At 37.7% G+C, this 26,743-nt stretch overlaps 1 protein-coding gene across 3 annotated transcripts in view; it reads left to right on the top strand.

Annotated features, from left to right (window-relative positions):
• The window catches only part of DCC (DCC netrin 1 receptor), a 1,201,126-nt gene that overhangs the window by 963,377 nt on the left and 211,006 nt on the right, over nt 1–26,743 (top strand). For all 3 annotated transcript variants that reach the window (XM_032152264.2, XM_058438331.1, XM_058438332.1), the window contains exon 13: nt 10,666–10,807. In XM_032152264.2, the coding sequence (XP_032008155.1) occupies nt 10,666–10,807 (142 nt within the window). The remainder of the gene's footprint in view (nt 1–10,665; nt 10,808–26,743) is intronic.

The raw sequence follows: 26,743 nt of genomic DNA, 5'->3' as shown, positions 1-26,743 counted from the left end.
TAAGACATCTTCATAAAATTTTATTTAAAATCAAATATTACTCAATGTGCACATAAACATACTTTATTATTGCACAAATAGTTACCTCAAACTTTGCATAGTAATGTCAGAGTTTTCCCTCTGGAAATGTATCACACTGATATTTTGTCTAACAGTTGTCTACAAGAAATTACAGATCTCAACTTTAGTATTCTACCCGAATTTCTAACTTCCCTTAATACAAGAAATTATAAATATATAATGCTAAACTTAAAAATATGTCAAATCAACAAAAATAGCATATCACAGTAGGAAAAAATATAGGCCTTTATTATATCTTATTGACATTTTATCATATCCATGCTGGGTTAGTAAAATAAGTTTATAGGTTTACATAGTTTATAAAAAGGCAAAATTGTTAATGAAAATTGCTTACAAATACACATAATAGAGTTTTTTCATAGATATTTATGTTGTAGCTTGAAATTCAGTTAGATGTTTTCAGGATCTATAGAAATGTTTACCAAGTATTTAGATAGATACTGTAAGTTAAACATTAAATGTTGCTATTTTATAATTTTGAGATTATGAGTATAACATTTGTTCTGAATGATGAAATTTGAAAACTGCCTTTTCCAACATTAAACAGAATGAATCCATATGGGTAATCTTTGTTTCTGTATCCTCTGAGTGTTTCCGTTTGTTGAACATCTGGTAGGTAAGTCCAGTGTTTTTTTTTTTTTTTTTTTTCTTTTGGAAAGTGGATTATTTTTCAGAAAACCTTATCCATGTAAATGCATTATTATCTACCGTGTTGCCTATGTCAGAAACCCGTCATTCTTGATGACTTGTTCCCCTTTGCATTTGACATTCAATAATTCACCAAATCCTGTCAAGTCTACCTCCAAAAATATATATGGGATCTCTTATTTTGCTGTATCCCAAGGTTTCTTCACTACCCATGCCTGGAGGTTCTATTTGGTACAGTAAGAAATGTGAATGGTACCCTGCACAGAGGAAGTTGCTCAATAAATATTCATAGAATAGAAGTTACAAAAGTCTTGCTAGACAATTTCTCTCTCTCAGTGCTCCTTTCAGTTCACAGGTCAGTGCACAAATAAATAGGCCCATATTCTTGGCATTGCTACTGTACATGGTCTTGCTTCCTCCTTCCTGCTCTTTTCCACTTCTGCTTTTCTTTATTCTTCCTACCTGCCACCCTCACAATCTCTCAATCTCTCAATCTCTGGCTCTCTGGACCTCACTGTCAGTCTCTCTTTTTCTTGTTCCCTTTTCCTCCCGGTTTGCCTTAAAGTAGTTCTGATTTACTACATAAATATTATGTGCCAGCACTCTGATGGAACTTTCACACGTTCTCATTGTCTCCTTTCATTTGTACCATAATCCTACAAGGGAGGGACTGCTATTAGCTCACACTGCTGATGAGAAAATTCAGTCTCTGAAGGCTTATGTTGCACATTCAGGGTCACACTCTGACTAGAAAGGGAACTGAGATGGGTGTGAGCAGTGTGACAGTAGAGGCTTGGGCGCCAGTTAGCTATGGCAATATTCTGGGCAATAGACAAATCAAGGTCGGAATTAGGGTAGTGTCAGAGGAAATATACATAACCGGGCAGAAAAGGGATTCAGTGAAAATAAATTCTTTCAAAGTACTGGTGGGCACACTTTAATGAAAACCCTCAGGGCCTCATGCATACTGGGAGCATATTTTACTCTGAAAGCAACTTCCTGTGCGATTCAAGTCACCAGAAGTCCAAAACTGATTTTAAATTAGTTTTCAAGATACGTAGATTCCTGCTATGTTCCAGCCAAGGCATTCTTATTTGCTGCAAGAACTTTCAGAGTGCCCTTCATAGCTTTCTATGGGAATTCCATCTAGATAAAACCATCTTTTTTAAAAAAGGCTTTTTGCTAGAGTAACTGACTGTGTTTGGCGAGGATCAAAACGGGTTTGTCTTCACTTGAAGGTCACTCTGGAGAAAGTAAGGCAGAATGCCAGTGTGCGGTGGGAGATGTGGAGTTAAAAATATAAGAAGTTTATGAGATGTGGCTTCTGAGAAAAAATTGGAGTGGTGGGCTTATCAGCCTCTTTTCCTGTTTTCTCACTTACTACTCCTATACACCTACAGTGGAGAAAAAAGAAAGCAATGTTTCAATGGATCCCAGGAAAAGGCTAACACCACATCACTGAATTGGACAGGACTATCCCAGGCAGTTTGGAGATTGGCCAGTGACACCCTTTGTTTTAAATCAATTAACTCTTTTCCGTCAGGTTTACTTGGCAAATAAATAATTTAAAAGAGGGGCTGGAGGAATTAGAGGAAGCTAAATTTTGCAGTTCTTCTTTTCCCAAATATGAAGAAAACCGAAATTATTCCTTGATTCGGATAGAACACTGCAAGTGATAAGGATTAATTTCTCCCTCTCAAGTAACAAAAGGACCAAAAGTCAAGTCACAGCTACTAGAATTGATTTTTCAAAAGTCAAAGGTCATGTGTTAAGTACTTTTAATAAAAATCATTGCCAGGGTTGCCCACGAAAGCTAGGTTGTTTTAAAAAATGTTCCTGTAACAGCGACAGCTTTTGGTGGCTTGCTGAGGGAATGGGAAATAAAGTCTGAACTACTGGGCAGTGGCAAAATAGGTCTCATATAGAAAATAAGATGCCTTATACCATTAAATAAGAAAAGAATGTCTGAATGCTTTCATTTAACTTCCTAAAACACAATATAATTTGGAGCCACCAGCTGTATCATCTACTAAAGAACCTAAGAAGAAAGAATTTAACTACCAGAATCTTTGCAATCTGCTGACGCTTGAAATCAGTGAGAAAGCACAAAAGATGCTAATAAACTTAGCTGCTACCTACAGATGAGGATGAATGAAACTGATAAAAATCACTTCCAAAGATGAATAATAACCATTCAGGGAGTTTCCCTCCTGGTGTGTTGAGTGTGTAACTGATTATATTAATTAATTGCTGCTTGGCATTGATATTAAGGTATTGGCTATGTGGGAATAATTTAAGCGATCACTGGAAATCCTCAAATGTGATAAAGAAAAATTGTCAAAATCTATTACTCATGTAATCATAGTATAATTAAGTTCTCCAGGCTTATCAAGTGATTTACATTTGGTAGACATACTAAGCACAATTGTTCTCTCTTTTTCAGTATGTACATGGAGATTCAGATCACTTATTAGACTCATTGCTTGGGATGGTAGCTCACTCCTATAATCCTAGAACTTTGGGAGGGTGAGTGGGTGGATCCTTTGAGCCTAGGAGTTCAAGACCAATCTGGACAACATGACAAGACCCTGTATCTACAAAAAATACAAAAAGTATTTAGCCGGGCACATGGTGGCTCCTGCCTGTAGTCCCACAGGAGGTGGAAGGATCGCTTGAGCCTGAGAGGTGTAGGCTGCAGTGAGCCCTGACTGCACCACTGCACTCCACTCTAGCCTGGATGACACAGAGAGACCCTGTCTCAAAAAAAAAAAAAAAAAAAAAGGCTTACAGAAAGTCACTCGGCAAAGTTACAGCAAAACATTAATTGGAAATTAAAAGGTTCTAATTCTTGTTCTAAGGTTTAATATCTACATTTGTATTTTCCTTTTCAGCTTGAATTTATTTTTGACTTTAAAAACAGCTGTAGTCTTCAGAAGGTGGCCCTCCTTGATTTTCCAAGGGTCTTTTATGGGAAAGCTTATTGGATGTATTTTAAAAGAATAATTTAAATTCAAGTTTTTAAAGAGAATAGTTAATAGGAGAAATTAGATGAGTATAATTGCCAAATAGAGTCCTTGTGATTACTTATTTTAGTGTGAAATAATGAAAGGAACATTAGACCCTACAGTTGGGAAGTCTTCCATTGATAGAGCAAGGTAACCTTGGGCCTATCCTTCATTTAGCTGTGCCTCAATTTCCTTCTTTGTAAAATCATCAATGGTGATAATATCTGCCATTTCACCACTCACCACTAAGATGAGTAGTGAAACATAAACTATGACTATTCTTTTAATTCTGGTTTTCTTTCCTAGTTTCTAAAACACTGGGGAATAAAGAATATGTCCACACACGTGCACCTACGTGTGTGAATGGTGGGGAGAAGTGCATAGATGGGCATGTGTGTATTTAAGGCTGTGGGTTCTTTGCAGCCAGGGACTCTACACTATTATTTTATGCATTATTTTATCTCCCAAATAACTTATCCAAATGCCTTAAATGAACACATTAATCCAACCTTCTCTCTCTTTTGCATGGCCTGAAAAATTTTGTAATTTTTTCCCAATCTACCTTTCCTTTTCCTTGTCCTATATGTCCTTTGCTTTAGCCACTAAGAGACTACATGAGCTTCCGTTGAAGATGCTTGATGTTGTCATTATACCTTGAGCTTGTTCTTGATATTTCCTGTTTTAAACACCATTCCCAACCCCTCCGTGAACTCCCAATCACACTTGAAGGATGAGTTCCTTGTAAAGTCCTTCTGATCATATGACATGGAATTAATAACTCTTGGACATTCTACTATGAACCTTAGCACGTTGTTTTTTCATTATTAGTTTATGTCTCTTTCCTCAGCCAGAATGGGTAAACTGTGACTTATTTACATGTTTACCACAGCAAGAATGTAGTTGATACATGTTGAATGAGTAACAACTACATGAATTAGACTCTCAGCCTCTTGAACTTCTCATAGGAGGCAATATTAAGCAGTAAAGAATGTCCTCCTTTTGACTCATGTTATCTCAGTTAAAATTCTGCCTATTGCTGGATACATGTCTATGTTATTTGACCATTCTTGTCCCAGTTTACCTGATTGTACAAAGGTCATAGCAATAGACCTTAACTCACAGAGTCATAATGAGCATAAAAATATAAATAATGCAGAGTGCTTAGACCATTGCCAGGTCTAAAGTAAGTGCAAAAAATATGTTAACAAATAGTAGTTAAGACTGGTGTTTAATTTATCACACTTAAAGAATAGTGGAAACAAAGTAAAGGATCTCAGTGCGATAGTATTTTGATTATATTCTACCAACTTAATCAAATCAGTTGTATGTAACTAGATTCCTCTGAAATTTGTAAAAGATTTTTATTATATAAACACAGTTGATCCTCATTATTTACAGATTTTGTAGTTGCAAAGTTGCCTGCCTGCTTGCTAAATTTATTTGCAACTCAAATCAATACCCGTGGTGCTTTGTGTTTATGCTTAGAGCAGGGTAAAATTTGAGTTGCCAAATGTCCATGTTCCCAGCTGAGGTTGAACAACGAGATGCTCTGTCTTCTTGTTTTAGCCCTCATACTGTAAACAAGCGCCCTTTTTGAGGTCTATTTGGTGCCATGTTTTTGTATGTCTGTGCTTTTGGTTGGTGATTTTTCTGTTTAAAATGATTCCAGAGTGGAGTGCTGAAGCACTGTCCAGTGTTCCTAAGAGTAAGAAGGCTGTCCTTATTTCTGGCATTAAAGTTCAATGTTAAAGAGTTGACAATACTGTCATATTAAATAAGGCGTCATTAAATAGAAACACACATAAAACAAGGTTGTGTACCTATCAGTTGACAAAAATATTGTAACCAGAGGCTTGAAGGAACCTAAACCTCTATTTCCTCTAGGAGCAATATTTCAGTATTCTCAAATTCAGTGTTGGGGTAAGGGCAGCTATACAGAAAATAACAAAGTAAGTTACTCAGCAAGTAAGTGCAAATTTAGATTATATTTTTTTTCTTCTCTCAGAGAAACTTGTTTGTAGAGCACCAGCTAATTTGTAGTAGATCTGGAAGAAGGAGTTGGATTTCTATATCCCTGGAGAGTCTAGCTCTGCCTCTGCTCCATGACTGAAGTGGGGACAGGGAGGTCCTGGACAAATCCATTATTTGACGTTGGTTCTGGATTCTTTTCTTTTCTTTTCCTTTCCTTTCCTTTCCTTTTTTCCTTCCTTCCTTCCTTCCTTCCTTCCTTCCTTCCTTCCTTCCCTTCCCTTCCCTTCCCTTCCCTTCCCTTCCCTTCCCTTCCCTTCCCTTCCCTCCTTCCCTCCTTCCCTCCTTCCTTCCTTCCTTCCTTCCTTTCTTTCTCTCTTTCTTTCTTTCTTTCTTTCTTTCTTTCTTTCTTTCTTTCTTTCTTTCTTTCTTTTTCTTTCTTTCTTTCTTTTTCTTCTTTTTCTGAGATGGAGTTTTGCTCTTGTTGCCCAGGCCGGAGTGCAATGGTGTCATCTCGGCTCACTGCAACCTCCACCTCCTGGGTTCAAGCGATTCTCCTGCCTCAGCCTCCCAAGTAGTTGGGATTACAGGCATGCACTACCATGCCCGGCTAATTTTGTATTTTTAGTAGAGATGGGGTTTCTCCATGCTGGTCAGGCTGATCTCGAACTCCTGACCACAGGTGATCCACCTGCCTCAGCCTCCCAAAGTGCTGGGATTACAGGTGTGAGCCACCACACCCGGCTGTGTCTGGATTCTTTCTAACAGCCAGTAATTTGTTTCTACCACCTCAGAACAAAAAACAAAAAACAAACAAACAAAAAACCTCTGTGTGCTTATTTTAAAACTTAATTTAAATATTTTCAGAGTATTATATGCACATTATTTTTTAAGTTAAATAGTACTAACAAGCATATAACAAAAACAAATAGGCCCTTTCTTTCCCCTCCCCAAACCCTGCCTCCATTCCCTAAACACTGCCTTATGATATTTGGCTGTTTTGCTTTTCTTTTTCTGACATTTACCTTTATGTTTCTCAGTAATCTACTTATTTAGATGTCTCTTAGTTTACCAATTTAATTCATCATTTTTAGATATCATCTATTGATTTATTTTTATGTCAGGATTTGGTGCTGACACACTTCTATCCTCATTTTCTTCCCCAGTCTTTTCTCTTTTTTCTACTGCTGCTTCTCCTCCTCTTCCTTCTTTTGGTGAGGTGTAATTAAAATAAATGAAATTATAAATCTTAAGTGTTCAGTCTCATGAATATACTAGTATTCTAGGGCTGCCATAATAAATATTGCAGACTGGGTGGCTTAAGAAACAGGCATTTATTTTATCACAGTTAGTGAAGCTAGAAGTCCAAGATCAATGTGTTGGTAGATTTGATTTGGTTTCTTCTGAGGCCTCGCTCCTTGGCTTATAGATGGCTACCTTCTTCTAGTGTCTTCACGTGGTTTTTCTCTGTGCATACCTGTGTCCTAATTTTCTTTTAGAGACACCAGTCATGTCATATTTAAGACCTACCCTCATGAACTAATTTAAACTTCATTACCTCCTTAAAGGACTTATCTCCAAAATTAAGTCAGATTCTTCTAAGGTACAGGGGTTATAACTTCAACATATGACTCTTGGTGGGCAAAATTCAGCCCGTAAATATGTATTTTGACAATTGTATCCATCTGAGTAACAAACATGAAATGAATATGCAGACTTCCATCACCCCAAAAAGTCTCCTGGTACCCATTTCCAATCAAAACCCAGAACAACTATTTAGACTATTCTGACTTCTAATACTGTAGATTAGTTTTGCCTATTCTTTAACTTCACATAAATGGAATTAAACAGTATGTACTCTTTTGAGTCTGGTTTTTCATCATATTACATCTTCTGTCACATTACAATTTTCTTCATTGTCTTCATTGGTGTTTGTTACCTTTTAAATATATATTTTTTTTCAGATTGCACTCTTTTCCTGGAACACATCTTTCATTAGCTTCCTGTTAAGGAAAACACAAACATATCTTAGAAACCATGTATATCTGAAGTATCCCTATACTGTCCTTAGCATATATTCTTATACTTGTGTTATATTATCTTTATGCTTGCTTATTTGACTAGACATAAAATTCTAGACTTAAAATCCTAGATTAGAATTTTATGAGTAATGTTCTGTTGTTTTCTAGTATCAAGTGTTGTTGAGACATCTGATGCCATTCTTACTGCTGATCATGTTTTATGTGACCTGCTTTTTTCCCCTCCATTCTAGAAACTTGTGGATCCCCTCCCCACTCTCCATGAGGCTCTAGTATTTTACAGTAATGTGCCTTGAAATGGATCTGTTTTGCATTTATTTTGTTTAATATTCCACAATCTTTTTCAGACTAGAGTCTCAAGTATTCCAGTTTTGTAACGTTTTATTGGGAAAGGGGTCATTTTATCATTTTTGCTAATTTTCTACCTTTTATTTTTCCTGCTTTATTTATTCTCTCATCTTATCAAGGGTGTTGGAAATTGAGAACCAAATCTGTAATTTGTTATCTTTTCTCTCCCATTTCATGTGATAATTTATTCCCACCGAATTTTGAGAGATTTCTTTTAATTCATCTTCCATCTTATCTATTGAATATTTAACTTGTGCAATCAAACTATATTTGTAATAAGTTTTTAAAAATCTTTCAATATTCTTGTGTTTTTATCCTGTTGATGGATGGATTATCATTTCTTAGATTACCAGGGTATTAATGACTTCTTTTTGGATTTCATTCTTTGCATTACTGATGTTTCCTTCAGGTGTTATTATCTTCTTATGTATTACTTTTTCCACTTTCCTTTATGCTAAGGGCCTTCTTTGATGTCTGGTAGTCTTAAATTGTCAGTTTACATTAAAATGAACTATGAAAAGGCTGATTTTAAACTACAGATTTTGGCACTTGAGTTGGACTTATTAAGTAGTGAAATAGGAGAGTTACTGACCCCCCTTGCAGGATGTGTGACTTGTCTGTTTGGCTGCTGCACCCTCAAATCCCTTATGGGACAGGGAGCATGCAGACGGGCAGGAGCTAGGGTGAGCACTTTTGGTCTCTGGGCCCACAGTAGCATCTAGGGGTGGGTGTCTGTGACTCCCAAAGCCCCAGTGAGTGTGCTACAGTGCTCTTTCAGCTCTGCCATCTGCAGACAGCTTAAGTGTTAACCAGCTCAGTGCCCTCTTGTTACCTGGGTTCTCATCCAGCATCCAGGAAGAATCAGGTCACATGAACAAATTGAAGGATGGTAAATGTGGGGGATTTTATTGCCAGATGGAGGTGGCTCTCAGCAGGATGGATGGGAAGCTAGAAAGGGGATGGAGTGGGAAGATGATCTCACCCTGGAGTTTGGTGGTCCCATGGCTGATCTCCTACCTGATCATCCCCAGCTGAACTCCTCTCAATGTTCAGATGCTCCTTCTCTTCTTTTCTTTTCTGCCACACTGCTCTTCTGTTCCTCTGCTCTTCTGCTAGTCTGCTCATTTGCTTGTGGAACCTGGGGTTTGGGGTTAATATAGGTACAGGATAGGGGGACGTGGCAGGCCAAAAGGCAACATTTGCATGTGAAAACAGGAATGACTGTTCCCATTTAGGGTTGTGGGTTTCCAGGCTTGAGGGTGGGGCCTTTTGCTGGAGAATCACCTTCTTCTACCCAGTATTTCCCTGTCTCCTGTCCATATCAGTAGTAGCCTCATTGTTGGGTAATTGATCGGGGATATGACTGTTTTTATAACTCTGGGGCAAAGGTTATAATTTTCTCTAGAGAAGGATTATCTGATATTCTACCCAAGAAGCATATACCTGGTCGCCATTGCTCTAGGTATCATATGAAGGAACAAGACATGGGTAGCTCACATCTTTAATTTAATTACCCTTGCCTACATCCCTGTTCTCTCCTGTGTTTAATATCTCTGAATCTTTGGCCTCTGAGTTGAATATCCACAGAGGATAAAGCTACCAGCACCTCCAAGGTCAGGGAGTGTTAGTAGCCTGGTTTTACTGGGTATGGGTAGAAACCTGATCTGAATGACTTTCAGTCCTTCCCCTCTTTCAACATTATGCTTGGAAGTCCTCCCTTCCAAGTTATATAAGCAGGAACAATGTCCAGGCATCCCTGACTTTTGTCATGCTTTTCATTGCCTTGCTTTTTTGTTACTGCCTCTTAAGGTATTTAGTTTTCAGGCTCTCTTCTTTGGCTCAGTCACCCTATGATATGGTTTGGCTGTGTCCCTACCTAAATCTCATCTTGAATTGTAGCTCCCATAATTCCAACCTGTCATGGGAGGGACCCGTTGGGAGGTAATTGAATCATGTGGGCAGGTCTTTCCTGTGCTGTTCTCATGATAGTAAATAAGTCTCACGAGATCTGATGGTTTTATAAAGGGGAGTTCCCCTACACATGTTCGCTTGCCAGCTGCCATGTAAGACATGTCTTTGCTCCTCTTTTGCCCTCTGCCATGATTGTGAGACTTCTCAGCTATGTGGAACTGTGAGTCCATTAAACCTCTTTTTCTTTATAAATTACCCAGTCTCAAGTATGTCTTTAATTAGCAGTGTGAGAACAGACTAATACACCATATCTCCCTCCAGTTTGCACCTTCCAAATATTAGTTGACATCTCTCATGCAATATAGCCTTATTTTCTACTGTTTTATGGCTTTATACCATTTAGAATATTTTACTGTCATTTTAGCAGCATATGCAAAGGAGAGGTGATAATACATTCAATCAAAGGAATTGTGTGTTTTTGTCAAAACCAGACAAATAAGAATGCTGTCAGATTGTAAGAATGAATTTAATTTGTCTTTAAGTGGCAATCGCTAACACTTCTTGCTTCTCTGCTTTCTTCACACTTATGTTTTGGTTACTTCTTTGACCCTGTCCTGTTGTCCTTTCTTTCTTCAATGTTTTAATTTACATCTATTATTTTACAGAGTATCAAAGTCAGCTGGCTGCCTCCTCCGTCAGGAACACAAAATGGATTTATTACCGGCTATAAAATTCGACACAGAAAGACGACCCGCAGGGGTGAGATGGAAACACTGGAGCCAAACAACCTCTGGTACCTATTCACAGGTCAGTGTTCACATGGTGTAGTCTTGCAAGGTTTTGATGAATTAAATGCTTTAGGAATAAAATATACTCTCACTCCAAAGGAACATTGTTTTTTTCCTGGCATCCTGGCAGGTGACATCTATTGGCTGGAACAACAACAACCTTTATATTTTTAACTTTACATTCTCTATAATGTTTTCACTATATATTTCTCTCTGGATCATCGTCTTAATACATGTTTCATAAAACTTTTATTCATACTAGTTTCTCAGCATTGCTGATTCAACAAAAGCATCTGCTATCTAAAAACTTAACATTTTAACTAATAACTTTTAAAAGTCATCTAATGAAATCGTTCCAATTTCAATCACTTTGATTCCCCTCTACCATTATTCAGGGGTGAGAATGGGTTTAAAACTGAAGGAAAGGGTAGATTGTAAAATAGAGAGATTATTCTACTTTCTGCTAATATAAAGTAAATTCAGTTTTGCAGCAATATTGATAGAATTCAGAGTAGATCAAACTTCTCCATGAAAACTGGACCCAGTTTGCATGTAAAGAATATATTTTTTTAAATTTTATAAAATAATCATGTATGTAATAACTACAACCTTTAATTCACATCAGCTCAGGTTCCTAGAAAACAGAATGAGGCAAGGCTTTCAAGGTAATACCTTTAAAGTTATAAGTTCAGGAAAACAAGAATGAGAGAACAAGGAAAGCGATCCAGGGAAGAGGAGAAAACAGACAATGGTGGTACGTTATCCATCTGTGGTGGCCACAACTTCGGGGTAAACACAGTGCTTGCTAGGTCTCCTGGGTGTCTCTTGAGAAGCCGCATGAACTATCTCACAATCCATGGATAGAAGGTGTGAGCAGTTACTCTCTTGTTTATCACTGGTTGAGTTCACCAACAGCTTACTGATTACTCTGCACCTCCCAGGCAGTCCCCGGTGAAGCCAGAGCTTCTGATGACTCTGCAGACACATAGGTGTCTTTTTGTCAATCAGCATTTTATGTGATGGTGGCTTGGCCTAGGGTATGATCAGAGATCAGGGCTTTTCAAACCTAGGAACATCTTGAGCTACTGCCAGAAACTTGGCAAGCAAAGTATATAGAGTGGCTCATGACACAGCTGGGTAGATGAAGTTGAGCGACTCTCAAGTGGCACATAAACTGGTTCAGGACGACATACAAACCATAAAGCACATGACTTACAATTTATAGATGAGTTAAACTACCAGTGCAAGTGAGAAAAAAGAAAGTAATCCCTTATGTATTCCTTTTCTCTACGCCAGATACTCAGTGAATTTCCATTTGAAATCATGACACACACACATTATAAGCTTCTTGTTCGGCCTACAATCAGAGACTTGAAAGTAACTTGTTTATTTATTTTTTCTTCTTTTCTCTCAGGTTGTCTTTTATGCCTATATAATTTTAGCATAACGGCCAGAGCATTTCCAAAGTAGATTGCCAAAAATCATGTTTTAAATATGGACAAAATCTCTGAGGCAGGGAATGGTTGAATCTAACAGAAAGTTGTGACATTTACCATATAATTTTAAAAGATTTTGAAAAGCCGATATCCTATGTTTTTTTTCCCCTGACAAAGTAATGGGGAAGATGGTAAAAATAATCGAAGTGAGGAACATGTGTTCATTAGGATATTTGGTAAAATATGACTTTTACTTTGAGAGAAATCACCAAAATTGAAAAATCTTGCTAAAAATATTTTAGTATGGATTCTAAGATTTAATATTAGAGTAGAAGAGACACTAAGGATAATTTAATCCAAGCTCTTCCAGACATAGAGATTTGAAGCCTCAAAACTTTGTCATCATTGCTTTTGCTTCTCAAATGATAAACATTGAGAATATAAAATTAATTTCTTACTATAAAATAACTAAAGGATGAATATTCCAATAAAAAAGCTAATGATTGGACGTTCAATTCACAGAACTATATGCAGCCAATAAAGATGATAAAATGTTCAATCTCATTAGCAAATAGAGAAATGCAAATTAAAATAAAAATGAGTTAGCATTTTCCTTCGATTAAAGTAATAAAGATAAAAATAAATGAGGGCATCCCATTCTGGAAAGCATATGAGAAATGTAAACTCTCATACACTGTTTGTGGGACAGAAAATGTCTATAACCTTTCTGGAAAGCAATGTGTATATATATATATGTATTTTATACAGAGGTATATACATGTGTATGTGGATGTATGTCTGTTATGTATAATTTTCTTTTCATAAAGATATAACCCAGGTTTCCAAATTTTAAGAGTTTATCCTAGGAAGCAATCATATTTTTGCAAAGTTTTTAGCTAGATGCATATTGTCATATTATTTTAATAGCAAATAGTGTTTTTAAAAACCTAAATATCCAACTATAGGGAGTTACCTAAAAAATTGAGACACAATTGTATCTTGGAATACTATATGTCTAATTTAAATGAAATAGTGTAAAAATGTTAAATCATGAGTAAATTATGATTATTTAAAACATAGTAAGCAAATACCCCAGTTTTAAGTCAGTATTAGTTCAAGAGCTCATATTTATTTAAAAAAGCATTCACATAAAAATATTTACAATAATATATATACCAAAATGTTGATCGTGAATATTGCTTACTTTGTAACAACAATATGATATGTATTTTTAATTGCATATGCAAAATGAAAAACAGTAAGTTAAAAATATTACTATTTTTGCTTTCAAAAATTGAAGATTTCTTCCCACTAATGCTAACTTAGTATCATCTGAATGGCTTAGAAAACAGTGGTCCAGAAAACAAATGAAGAATAGTAGCCTCATGGCCAATAGAATTTGCTAGCGTTAATTGCTTAGTCCTTATGAGTTATTTTGGCAAATGGAAGTTAACAAATTCAGTTTAGTATTTTCAAACGAAGATTCTGACTCCCTAAGTAACACAACATTTAGGACTTTCCCTCTGTTTAAGGTAAAATCATTGAAAAAACACAGAGCAGCAACTATTAGCCTTCTCACCAGCAGAGACCCAAAACAAAATACCACGAATTTCATAACTTGAAAGAATAGACATTTATTCTCATAGTTCAGGAGGCCAGAAGTCTGACTCAAGGTGTTGGCAGGTTCAGCTCCCTCTGTAGGCTCTGAGAAAGAACCCATCCCACACCTGTCTCCTAACTGCTGGAGTTACCGGCAGTACCTGGTCTTCCTTGGCTTGTAGATTTATTGCTCTAATGTCTGCCTCCATCTTTTTATACTTTCCTCTCTGTGTTCTCTCCTCTTCCTTTTTTATTTGTTTTGTTTTGTTTTTTTGAGACAGGGTTTTGCTCTCTTACCCAAGCTGGAGTACAGTGGCATGATCATAGTTTACTGCAGACTTGACCCACTGGGCTCAAGTGATCCTCCTGCCTTGGCCTACTGAGCAGCTGGGACTACAGGTGTGTTTCACCACACCCAGCTAATTTTTTAAATTTTTCGTAGAGACAAGGTCTTGCTTTGTTGCCCAGGCTGGTCTCAAACTCCTGGCCTCAAGTCATTCTCCCTCCACGGCCTCCAAAAGTGCTAGGATTATAGGCATAAGACACTGTGCCTGGCCTCTCTCCTCTCCCAATTAGGACATTAGAGATAGAGCCTACTTGAAATCCAGGATGACTTCATCTTGAGATCATCAACTAATTATAACTGTAAAGACCCTATTTCCAAGTAAGGTCACATGCTGATCCTTCAGACATGCACGAATTCTAGGGGGATACCATTCAAACTACTACAGACTCCTTTTTTTATTTTTCCTCTCAAGGACAATCATTTTGAGTTGTATCTTCTAATAAACTTTACTTATTCAAAAATAAATAATTCAGTTCTATATTTTCATTCATCTAAAATATGTGTGACAATTAGAGCTTCTAATCAGCATGAGGTAACCCATCACCACTCTGGTTTATTATCATTTCAGCCAAAAGAAAAGTGATGTGAATTAATTAGTCATTAGGAACAGTTCACAAATGCCCATTTGCATCTTTATAGAGCTGTAAGAATTTGGATCCAAAATGTGTAGGCTTTATTCATATTGTTACATCTTGATTTCATGAGTTATAATAAAGGATTTAGGAATGCAAACAAAATATGAGCAGTTATATGTGCGACTATGCCTGAGATTTACTGCAAACATATATATATATATATACTCTTTCTAAATTTGAACTAAAGCAATAAAAAGAGTTAATGAACAGCATCATATACTTACATTTTTTTTGAATAGCTTTGGAAAATCGTTCCCTCCTCTGCCCTGCTCTGTGACTGGGCCACGGAAACACCTGTTGCATTGCTAGACATTGTGGGAATATATGTCTTCAGTGCTACAAAACATTAAGGAACCAGGGAGCACTTGACACTGGTAGATTGGCTGTGGTTTAGACATGTCCCCAGGATATATCTAGCAACTTGCACACTTTGTTGTAAGCAAAAGTCATTGGTTTTCCATATAAATCTACAGCACTATAAAATGTAAAGGATTTGATCCTATGATTTTAATACCTGTAAGATACATGGATTTATTGATTTGGCTGTTTAAAAAATTGGAAATTTCAGAATGCTCCATTTGTATGTTATAAATATTCAGGTGTAGATACCCAAACATTTCCTTTTTTACAATCTTCTATTTGTTAGACAGGTGTTTTTTGTGTGCATGTGTTTTTTTCATGAGAATAATGAGACATCTGCAATAACAAAGTAATTCAGAGTTATAACAAGAATTGAAATTGCTGCTATCAGGTTTATTGTGAGAACCCATGTCAACTAAATTTTAAAATGTTTTTAATTTTTGACTGCTCTTCAGGGAAGGTTGTTTGAATTGAATTTAAGAGTTTTCTTGTGTTTCATGGTCAGTATATAATAAACATAATAATAAAGATGCATTGATAATTTATGGACTGAAAAATTGAAATAATAGCATAGCAATTTTATAACAGGGCTAACATTGGGGAAATTGTGTTGTTTGAATAATATGCCATCTCTTACTAGAAGGTCTAAAAATTAGAAATAGAACATAAAAATTACAGAGCTTGAGGACACTTAGCATTCAGGATAGAAACCTGCAGAGATAATCAACTTTCAACAACTGAATTTTTTACAGCTATGAAAAGCATCGCTAGTTACACCGTACTTCCTTTACAGTAAAGGTATACTTAGAAGCATCTAGGACACACACACACACACACACACACATTGAGATTGAACTTTATGATCCTGACAAACATAGCAGGAAACAGAATTCGTCTCATCCAAACTGGTTTGGTTTGGTTTTATTTTATTTTATTTTAATTAATTAATTAATTTATTTATTTATTTTTGAGATGGAGTTTCACTCATTGCCCAGACTGGAGTGCAATGGTGCAATCTCGACTCACTGCAACTTCTGTCTCCCGGGTTCAAGTGATTCTCCTGCCTCAGCCTCACCAGTAGCTGGGATTACAGGCATGCACCACCACACCCAGCTAATTTTTTGTATTTTTAGTAGAGACGGGGTTTTGCCATGTTGGCCAGGCTGGTCTCGAACTCCTGATCTCAGGTGATCCGCTCTCCTTGGCCTCCCAAAGTGCTGAGATTACAGGCGTGTACCACCACGCCTGGCCAAACTGCTTATTTTACAGAAGAAATAACAGGTCTGGAGGGTGATATGGCTAAGGTCCTCCACTAGTTAAGGAGATGATCCCAGGTGAATTGTGTGTGTTCCAACTCCTCATTATGTGCTCCTTTCACTATGCATGTTGTCATCTTTAGTTCACTTTATTGTGAGTGACTAAGCCTGTTATATAACTTTATGAAAGATAATTAACATTAAAAGCAGTGTTTAACATTTACAACAATAATAACAGCCATATTATTACTTACTGAACTCAAACCATTCACTATGCTAAAAGCTATACATGTGTTTTCCATTTTAATCTTTATGACAGTTTTTATTTATGTATCCCCATTTTATGGATGAGGGCGTGGAAGTAAACAAAGAGGCCTGGTTTTCATGGTCAACCAGCTAATAAATAATGGAATGAAAATTCAAAACTAATACTGCCTGAATAGAAAACCTATACTCTTACCTCTTAAACTGTAAATAATGTGTTTCTTCCCATAGATAGGCAATGCATTCGTGATTGTATCAGTATTAAAAGGGATAGGAGAAAAACACAAGGATGGAAAAAGATGTCTATTGGACAATAAAACTTAAAGATTACCATACAGCGGGCTGGGCGTGGTGGCTCATGCCTGTAATCCCAGTACTTTGGGAGGCCGAGGCAGGCGGATCACGAGGTCAAGAGATCGAGACCATCCTGTCTAATACTGTGAAACCCTGTCTCTACTAAAAATACAAAAAAAAAAAAAAAAAATTAGCTGGGTGTGGTGGCAGGCGTCTGTAGTCCCAGCTACTCGGGAGGCTGAGGCAGGAGAATGGCATGAATCCGGGAGGCAGAGCTTGCAGTGAGCGGAGATTGCACCACTGCACTCCAGCCTGGGCGACAGAACCAGACTCTGTCTCAAAAAAAAAAAAAAAAAAAAAAAAAAAAAAAAAAAAAAAAAAAAAAGATTACCATACAGCTAGAGGAGCTGACTAACTCTAGAACAGATTAAATAAACGCTTTCATGGCCAAATTATTTAAATTTTTAAAAATATTCCTATTATCCCAGTTCAGGAACTAGATCTAAGATAACAGCTTTTCAAAATATACATACAAAAAAAAAAAGCTTTTAATTGGCCGGGTGCAGTAGCTTAAGCCTGAATCCCAGCATTTTGGGGGGCCGAGGTGGGAAGATCACGAGGTCAGGAGATCGAGACCATCCTGGCTAACACAGTGAAATCCCGTCTTTACTAAAAATACAAAAAATTAGCCGGGCGTGGTGGCAGGTGCCTGTAGTCCCAGCTACTCGGGAGGCTGAGGCAGGAGAATGGCGTGAAACCAGGAGGAGGAGCTTGCAGTGAGCTGAGATTGTGCCACTGCACTCCAGCCTAGGCGACAGAGCAAGACTCCGTCTCAAAAAAAAAAAAAGCTTTTAATTACAGACTGGCTTCTCTTTACTCCACCTCCAATGAAAGAGAGAGAGGAAGGGAAAGGGAGGGGAGAGGACGGAAGGGAAAGGAAGGGGAGGGAGGGAGTGGGGAGAGGAAGGGAGAAGGAAGGGAGGAAGAAAGGAAGGGAAGAAGGAGAGAAGGGAAGGAGGGAGGGAAGGGAAGAAGGAAGGAAAGGAAGGGAAGAAGGAAGGAAGGGAAGGAAACAAGGAAGGAAGGGAAGCAGGAGGGAAGGAAGGAAGGGAAGGGAAGAAGGAAGGAAGGGAAGGAAACAAGGAAGGAAGGGAAGAAGGAGGGAAGGAAGGAAGGGAAGGGAAGAGAGGGAAGGAAGGGAGTAAAAGGAAGGAAGGAAGTAAAAAGGAAGAAAGGAAGAAAGGGAGGGAAGGAAAGCAACATTGAAAGATCTTCTGATATCAGCTATCAGAGTTGGGGTCCCCAAAAGTTGCTTGGTATAACTCTGGAAGATATCTCTTTTTTCTAATAGGGTTTGTTTGTTTGTTTGTTTGTTTATTTATTTATTTATTTATTTATTTATTTATTTATTTATTTTGAAGACAGAATCTCACTCTGTGGCCCAGGGTTGAGTGCAGTGGCATGATCTCGGCTCACCGCAACCTCCGTGTCCCGGGTACAAGTGATTCTCCCACCTCAGCCTCCTGAATAGCTGGGATTACAGACATGTGCCACCATGCCAGGCTAATTTTTGTACTTTTAGTAGAAACGGGGTTTCACCATGTTGGCCAGCCTGGTCTGGAAATCCCGACCTCAAGTGATTCGCCTGCCTCGGCCTCCCAAAGTGCTGAGATTACAGGCTTGAGCCACCGCTCCCGGCCGCATTTCTAAGCAAGAGAACAAATTAACTCTTCTTGAGACTGAATTTTGGATGTTACTGATTTCTTAGCTTGATCCACTGTCAAAAATAACAGAATCATCAATTTTAACCTCCCTACCTGCCGATTATTCAAGTCTGATGTAGTCATCATAAACAGATATTTCTTCCATGCCTGCATAGTGCTTTACATTTGTTGCTAATGTCTCTCTTGGGTTGTAGCATAGGGCATGTGGGCCTTTGAAGGTGCCCAGCAAGAGAGAACAGAGCCAAGATTCTTTACACAAGGATAGCCCAAGTTTTTTTTTTTTTTTTTTTTGAGACGGAGTCTCGCTCTGTCGCCCAGGCTGGAGTGCAGTGGCGCAATCTTGGCTCACTGCAAGCTCCGCCTCCCGGGTTCACGCCATTCTCCTGCCTCAGCCTCTCCGAGTAGCTGGGACTACAGGCGCCCGCCACCACGCCCGGCTAATTTTTTTGTATTTTTAGTAAAGACGGGGTTTCACCGTGGTCTCGATCTCCTGACCTCGTGATCCGCCCGCCTCGGCCTCCCAAAGTGCTGGGATTACAAGCGTGAGCCACCGCGCCCGGCCCCAAGTTTTAATTAAAACACCATAATACCTTAGCTTAATTTCTCTGAGCCTTATTATCCTTGTCTCTAAAATGGGACCAATCATGTCTTCTATGCCCAAATCCCAGGGTATTTGAAAATCAAGAAAGTAACCTGGAAATGACTGTACCAATGTCAGTTATCATTACATCTATGAAACGCTTGATTTTATAAATTACTTTTACAAGCAATTTTTCATTTGACCCTCACAAGAAACACTATAAAGTGGAAGCATGTATTATTACTTAATCACTTTAGATAGGAAATAGCTATTAAAAGGGCCTCCAATACATCTAAAATTTTCCAAACCAAATCACAGCATAGAAGCAGGGCCACCTGAAACCTGGAATTCTAAAAGTAATGTCCAGACTGCTTCCCTGAAAAGCCAAAATTTCTGCTTCTGCTTTATATCATGCACTTACTTGGGTATAAAAAAAGGATCACAAGTTTAATTTTCTTGATAAAGGTTTGATACAAAAGGTACTGAATTTAGAATCCAAAGTCTTGGATAAACATATTTTATAGGAGAAACTTAATTTGTTTTTATCCCACTAGGATAAAACTAGTGCAGTCTATCTGTAAGTGATACTATGGTAAATCAGATTCAGTGCAATCTAAGGAAGAACTTTTCTAAAAAGCAAAACTTGAAAGTGAGTTATCTCCATTGGTGAATTTCTCATCCAACAAAAGTATTCCTGCTTTATTTACGGGAATACTTTGTTAGATATTCAGCATTATATGAGCCATTTGACTAGATATTACTTAAGATTTTCCTTAATAATGGGATTCTATATACATATTTAAATTTTTTTATACTTAACCTAGCTTTGTTAGGTGTTTGTAGTTAGATTCCACAGCCCAGCAAAGTCGAAGGTGTTTTAAAGATAAAATATAATACTTCAAAGACATTTGGCAGGATTTTCAGAGTGACCTGAGGCACTAATCTCTACAGGATGCTAAAACTTCACTGCAGATGTAATAGAAAGGAAGATATGAAGAGCTCCCCTATGGTATATGGTTGGAAGGGATACTCTGATAAATAGTTTGGCCTGGCCGGGTGAGATCCCTTTGGGGAAATACTTACAATACACTAGATGGCCTCTAAGCAGCTTTCTTTTTATTATTATTATAATTTAAGTTCTGGAATACATGTGCAGAAAGTACAGATCTGTTACATAGGTATACACGTGCCATGGTGGTTTGCTGCACCCATTAACCTGTCATCTACATTAGGTATTTCTCCTAAAGCTATCCCTCCCCTAGCCCCCCACTCCCTGACAGGCCCTGGTATATGGTGTTCCCCTCCCTGTGTCAATGTGTTCTCATTGTTGAGCTCCCACTTATGAGTGAGAATATGTGGTGTTTGGTTTTCTCTTCCTGTGTTAGTTCGCTGAAAATTATGGTTTCCAGCTTCATCCATGTCCCTGCAAAGGACATGAGCCCATCCTTTTTTATGGCTGCATAGTATTCCATGATGTATATGTGCCACATTTTCTTTATCCAGTCTGTCATTGATGGGCATTTGCATTGGTTCCAAGTCTTGGCTATTGTGAATAGTGCTGCAATAAACATACATGTGCATGTGTCTTTATAGTAGAATGATTTATAATCCTTTGGGTATGTACCCAGTAATGGAACTGCTGGGTCAAATGGTATTTCTGGTTCTAGATCCTTGAGGAATCGCCACACTATCTTCCACAATGGTTGAACTAATTTATACTCCCACCAGTGGTGTAAAAGCATTCCTATTTCTCTACATCCTCTCCAGCATCTGTTGTTTCCTGACTTTTTGATGATCGCCATTCTAACTGACATGAGATGGTATCTCATTGTGGTTTTGATTAGCATTTCTCTAATGACCAGTGATGATCTTTTTTTGCATATATTTTTGGCCACATAAATGTCTTCTTTTGTAGTAGTATTGTCTGTTCATATCCATCACCCACTTTTTGATGGGATTGTTTGTTTTTTGTCTTGTAAATTTGTGTAAGTTCCTTGTAGATTCTGGATATTATCCCTTTTTCAGATGGATAGATTAAAAAATTATTCTTCCATTCTGTAGGTTCCCTGTTCACTCTGATAATACTTTCTTTTGCTGTGCATAAGCTCTTTAGTTTAATTAAATCCCATTTGTCAATTTTTGCTTTTGTCGCCATTGCTTCTGGTGTTTTAGTCATGAAGTCTTTGGCCATGCCTATGTCCTAGGTTTTCTTCTAGAGTTTTTATGATTTTAGGTCTTACATTTAAGTCTTTAATCCATCTTGAGTTAATTTTCATATAAGGTGTAAGGAAGGGGTCTAGTTTCAGTTTTCTGCATATGGCTAGCCAGTTTTCCCAACATCATTTATTAAATAGGAAATCCTTTCCCCATGGCTTGTTTTTCTCTAGTTGTCAAAGACCAGATGATTGTAGATGTGTGGTGTTATTTTTGAGGCCTCTGTTCTGTTCCTTTGCTTTACATATCTGTTTTGGTACCAGTACCATGCTGTTTTGTTTACTGTAGCTTATAGTATAGATTGAAGTCAGGTGGGCTGATGCCTCCAGCTTCGTTCTTTCTGCTTAGGATTATCTTGGCTATGCAGGCTCTTTTTTGAATCCATATGAAATTTAAAGTAGTTTTTTTTTTTCTAATTATGTGAAGAAAGTCGATGGTAGCTTGATGGGAATAGCATTGAATCTATAAATTACTTTTGGCAGTATGGCTATTTTCATGATACTGATTCTTCCTATCCATGAGCATGGAATGTTTTTCCATTTGATTGTGTCCTTATTTCCTTGAGCAGTGGTTTGTAGTTCTCCTTGAAGATGTCCTTCACATACCTTGTAAGTTGTATTCCTGGGTATTTTATTCTCTTTGTAGCAATTGTGAATGGGAGTTCACTTATGATTAGGCTGTCTATTATGGGTGTATAGGAATGCTTGTGATTTTTGCACATTGATTTTATATCCTGAGACTTCGCTGACATTGCTTAACAGCTTAAGGAAATTTTGGGCTGAGATTATGGGATTTTCTAAATATACAGTTAGGTCATCTGCAAACAGAGACCATTTGACTTCCTTTCTTCCTATTTGAATACCCTTTATTTCTTTCTCTTGCCTGATTGCCCTGACCAGAATTTCCAATACTATTTTGAATAGGGGTGCTGAGAGAGGGCATCCTTGTCTTGTGCCGGCTTTCAAAGGGAATGCTTCCAGCTTTTGCCCATGCAGTATATTGGCTGTGTGTCTGTCATAAGTAGCTCATATTATTTTGAGATACATTCCATCGATACCTAGTTTATTGAGAGTTTTTAGCATGAAGGGGTGTTGGATTTTATCAAAGGCCTTTTCTGCATCTATTGAGATAATCATGTCGTTTTTGTCTTTGGTTCTGTTTATATGATGGATTATGTTTATTGATTTGCATATGTTGAACCAGCCTTGCATCCCAGGGATGAAGCCAACTTGATCACAGTGGATAAGCTTTTGATGTACTGCTGGATTCGGTTTGCCAGTATTTTATTGAGGATTTTCACATTGATGTTCATCAGGGATATCGGCTTGAAATTTACTTTTTTTGTTGTGTCTCTGCCAGGTTTTGGTATCAGGATGGTGCTGGCCTCATAAAATGAGTTAGGGAGGAGTCCCTCTTTTTCTTTTGTTTGGAATGGTTTCAGAAGGAATGGTGCCAGCTCATCATTTTACCTGTGGTAGAATTTGCTATAAATCCGTCTGGTCCTGAGCTTTTTTTGGTTGGTAGGCTATTTCTGCATCAATTTCAGAACTTGCTATTTGTCTATTCAGGGATTGGACTTCTTCCTGGTTTAGTCTTGCAGTGGGCAGGGGGCATGTGTGTCCAGGAATTTACCCATTTCTTCTAGATTTTCTAGTTTATTTGCATAGAGGTGTTTATAGTATTCTCTGATGGTAGTTTGTATTTCTGTGGGATCAGTGGTGATCTCCCCTGTATCATTTTTTATTGTGTCTATTGATTATTCTCTCTTTTCTTCTTTATTTGTCAGGCTAGTGGTCTATTTTGTTAATCTTTTCAAAAAACCACCTCCTGGATTCATTGATTTTTTTGAAGGGTTTTTGTGTCTCTGTCTCCTTCAGTTCTGCTCTGATCTTAGTTATTTCTTGCATTCTGCTAACTTTTGAATTTGTTTACTCTTGCTTCTCTAGTACTTTTCATTGTGATATTAGGGTGTCAATTTTAGATCTTTCCTGCTTTCTCCTGTGGGCATTAAGTGCTATAAATTTCTCTCTAAACACTGCTTTAGCTGTGTCCCAGAGATTGTAGTATGTTGTGTCTTTGTTCTCATTGGTTTCAAAGAACTTATTTATTTCTGCCTTAATTTCTTTATTTACCCAGTAGTCATTCAGGAGCAGGCTGTTCAGTTTCCATGTAGTGGTGTGGTTTTGAGTGAGTTTCTTAATCCTGAGTTCTAATTTGATTGCACTGTGGTCTAAGAGACTATTTGTTATGATTTTCGTTCTTTTGCATTTGCTGAGGAGTTTTTTACCTCCATTTATGTGGTCAATTTTAGAATAAGTGCAATGTGGTGCTAAGAAGAATGTATTTTTTGTTGATTTGGGGTGGAGAGTTCTGTAGATGTCTGTTAGGTCCTCTTGGTCCAGAGCTGAGTTCAAGTCCTGAATAGCCTTCTTAATTTTCTGTCTTGTTGATCTGTCTAATATTGACAGTGGGGTGTTAAAGTCTCCCACTGTTATTGAGTGGCAGTCAAAGTCTCTTTGTAGGTCCTTAAGAACTTGCTTTATGAATCCGGGTGCTCCTGTATTGGGTGCATATACATTTAGGATAGTTAGCTCTTCTTGTTTCATTGATCCCTTTACCATTATGTAATGCCCTTCTTTTTTTTTTTTAATCTTTGAGAAAAGCAACCCCAAGATACATAATGGTCAGATTGACCAAGGTTGAAATGAAAGAAAAAATGTTAAGGGCAGCCATAGAGAAAGGTTGGGTTATCCACAAAGGGAAGCCCATCAGACTAACAGCAGATCTCTCTGCAGAAACACTACAAATCAGAGAATAGTGGGGGCCAATATTCAACATGCTTAAGGAAAAGAATTGGCAACCCAGAATTTCATATCCAGCCAAGCTAAGTTTCATAAGCAAAGAAGAAATAAAATCCTTTACAGACAAGCAAATGCTGAGAGATTTTGTCACCACCAGGCCTGCCTTACAAGAGCTCCTGAAGGAAGCACTAAATATGGAAAGGAACAACTGGTACCAGCCACTGCAAAAACATACCAAATTGTAAAGACCATTGACACCATGAAGAAACTGCATCAACTAATGAGCAAAATAACCAGCTAGCATCATAATGACAGGATCAAATTCACACATAACAATATTAACCTTTAATGTAAACAGGCTAAATGCCCCATTAAAATATACAGACTGGCAAATTGGATAAAGAGTCAAGACCCATCAGTGTGCTGTATTCAGGAGACCCATCTCACTTGCAGAGACACACATAGGCTCAAAATAAAGGGCTGGAGGAATATTTACCAAGAAAATGGAAAGAAAGAAAAAAAAAAGCAGGGGTTGCATTCCTAATCTCTGATAAAACAGACTTTAAACCAACAAAGATCTAAATTGCTTTGTAATGATAGCTTCAAGTTGTTAGCAGACTTTGTTTTACTTAAAACAGGTACATCAGTCAGATTTCTACCAGAGAAAGAAAGAGCCAGCAGGAAATACATACTAAGAAAAGTATTGCAAGGAATTGGTCTAAGTGGTTATGATGGCTGGCCAGGCAATTCCAAAATCACTGGGCAGGCCATTAAGAGGGGCAGGCTGGAGCTCTCAAGCTAAGTCCACAGCCATGGCAAGGCAGAATTTCTGCCTCAGGGCAACCTCAGTTCTGCACTTAAGGTCTTTTATCTGACTGAATCTGGGCCATCCAAATGGACTACAGAAATATCTCTTAGTTAAAGTCAACTATATATGGACTTTAGTCCTATTGACAAAATACCTTCACAGCAATACCTCAATTAGTGTTGGATTGAATAACTGGGTGCTGTAGCCTACCTAAGTTGGTACATATAACTGACCATCACAGAGGGTATTTCAAATCAATCACTGGAGACAGTATTGACATGATTGTTTATTCATCTTAAAGAAAAATGAAGTTAAACTTCTACATAACACAAGAGTATATATATATATATATATTTTTTGAGATGGAGTCTCACTCTGTCACCCAGGCTGGAGTGCAGTGGCACGCGGTCTCTGCTCACTGCAAGCTCTGCCTCCCGGGTCCACGCCATTCTCCTGCCTCAGCCTCCCGAGTAGCTGGGACCACAGGCACCCGCCACCATGCCCGGCTAATTTTTTGTATCTTTAGTAGAGACGGGGTTTCACTGTGTTAGCCAGGATGGTCTCGATCTCCTGACCTTGTGATCCACCTGCTTCGGCCTCCCAAAGTGCTGGGATTACAGGCATGAGCCACTGCACCTGACCAAGAGTACATTTTTGATGGATTAGAACTTTATTTTAAATAAGAGCATTATGAAAGACATAAGCTGTTATGAGTAGGTAACCATTTCTTCTCAGGGTTCTCTCCCTATTAATTTTTTAATTTCCCAGAAAATCTCTGTAACCCCTCTGCCTCTGTAATCAACAACAGTGCCTATGAAATGGTGAAAAAGATGAACGAAATTAGATCAATGCCATGTTAACAAATCAAAGTGAGCATGAGCCTACTTAAGGAATGACAAAGGCCTTATGTTCGAAGCATCTCTTTGCCATCTTGTTGATGTGGTTGAATGCTGTGTATTAACCTAATGTTTTCTTTATGTTAAGTTTTAGTTTTAGTGGATTTTTCAAGTGTTGTTTTGTGTGTGCATCTTCCCTGCTTCAGGTACTGTTGTGGGCCCTATGAATATACAATTAAAACCTGAATAATATTAATAACAAAGACAAGAGCACCAATGACAGTCTCAATATATGTCTTCATGGAGCTTCTAGTCTATTTTATAAAATTAGAAGCTTCTTTAGAGGACAGAAATTTGTGTTGTAGATATCATTATGTAGGTGAATTTATCAAATGGTCTAATAGTACTGTCTATTGAAGGCAACTGTTTGTTCTTTGACAATAACTAATCCTTTCTAACCATTATTTAAAATACCATCTCCTATTAGTAAGTTTGAATTCCCCTTACTACTAAGTATTCATCTTCCTATGCAAAAAATCTTCAAATGTAATTTTGTACATGAGCATAATTTCTTTTATTATGTATTGTTTTTCTTGACACCAAATATTTGCACTATTTCAGATGAATGGGGGATAACAGTTACATTATTATCTTTATCAGGGTTGTTTAATTCCTTGAGGTTTAAGGAGTTGATCATTTAGTCTGAGCCTCAAAACTGTCCTATGGTCTTTTCACAAATATCATTTGTTTTACAATAATTTATCATGTTAATGAGCTACTTTCAGCTTTTTGTAAGAGGAAA

Source organism: Hylobates moloch, unplaced genomic scaffold (assembly GCF_009828535.3).
Source record: "Hylobates moloch isolate HMO894 unplaced genomic scaffold, HMol_V3 SCAFFOLD_5, whole genome shotgun sequence".
NCBI lineage: Eukaryota > Metazoa > Chordata > Mammalia > Primates > Hylobatidae > Hylobates > Hylobates moloch.
Note: the sequence above shows the minus strand (reverse complement) of the source record. Positions and strands in the feature narration are given on the sequence as shown.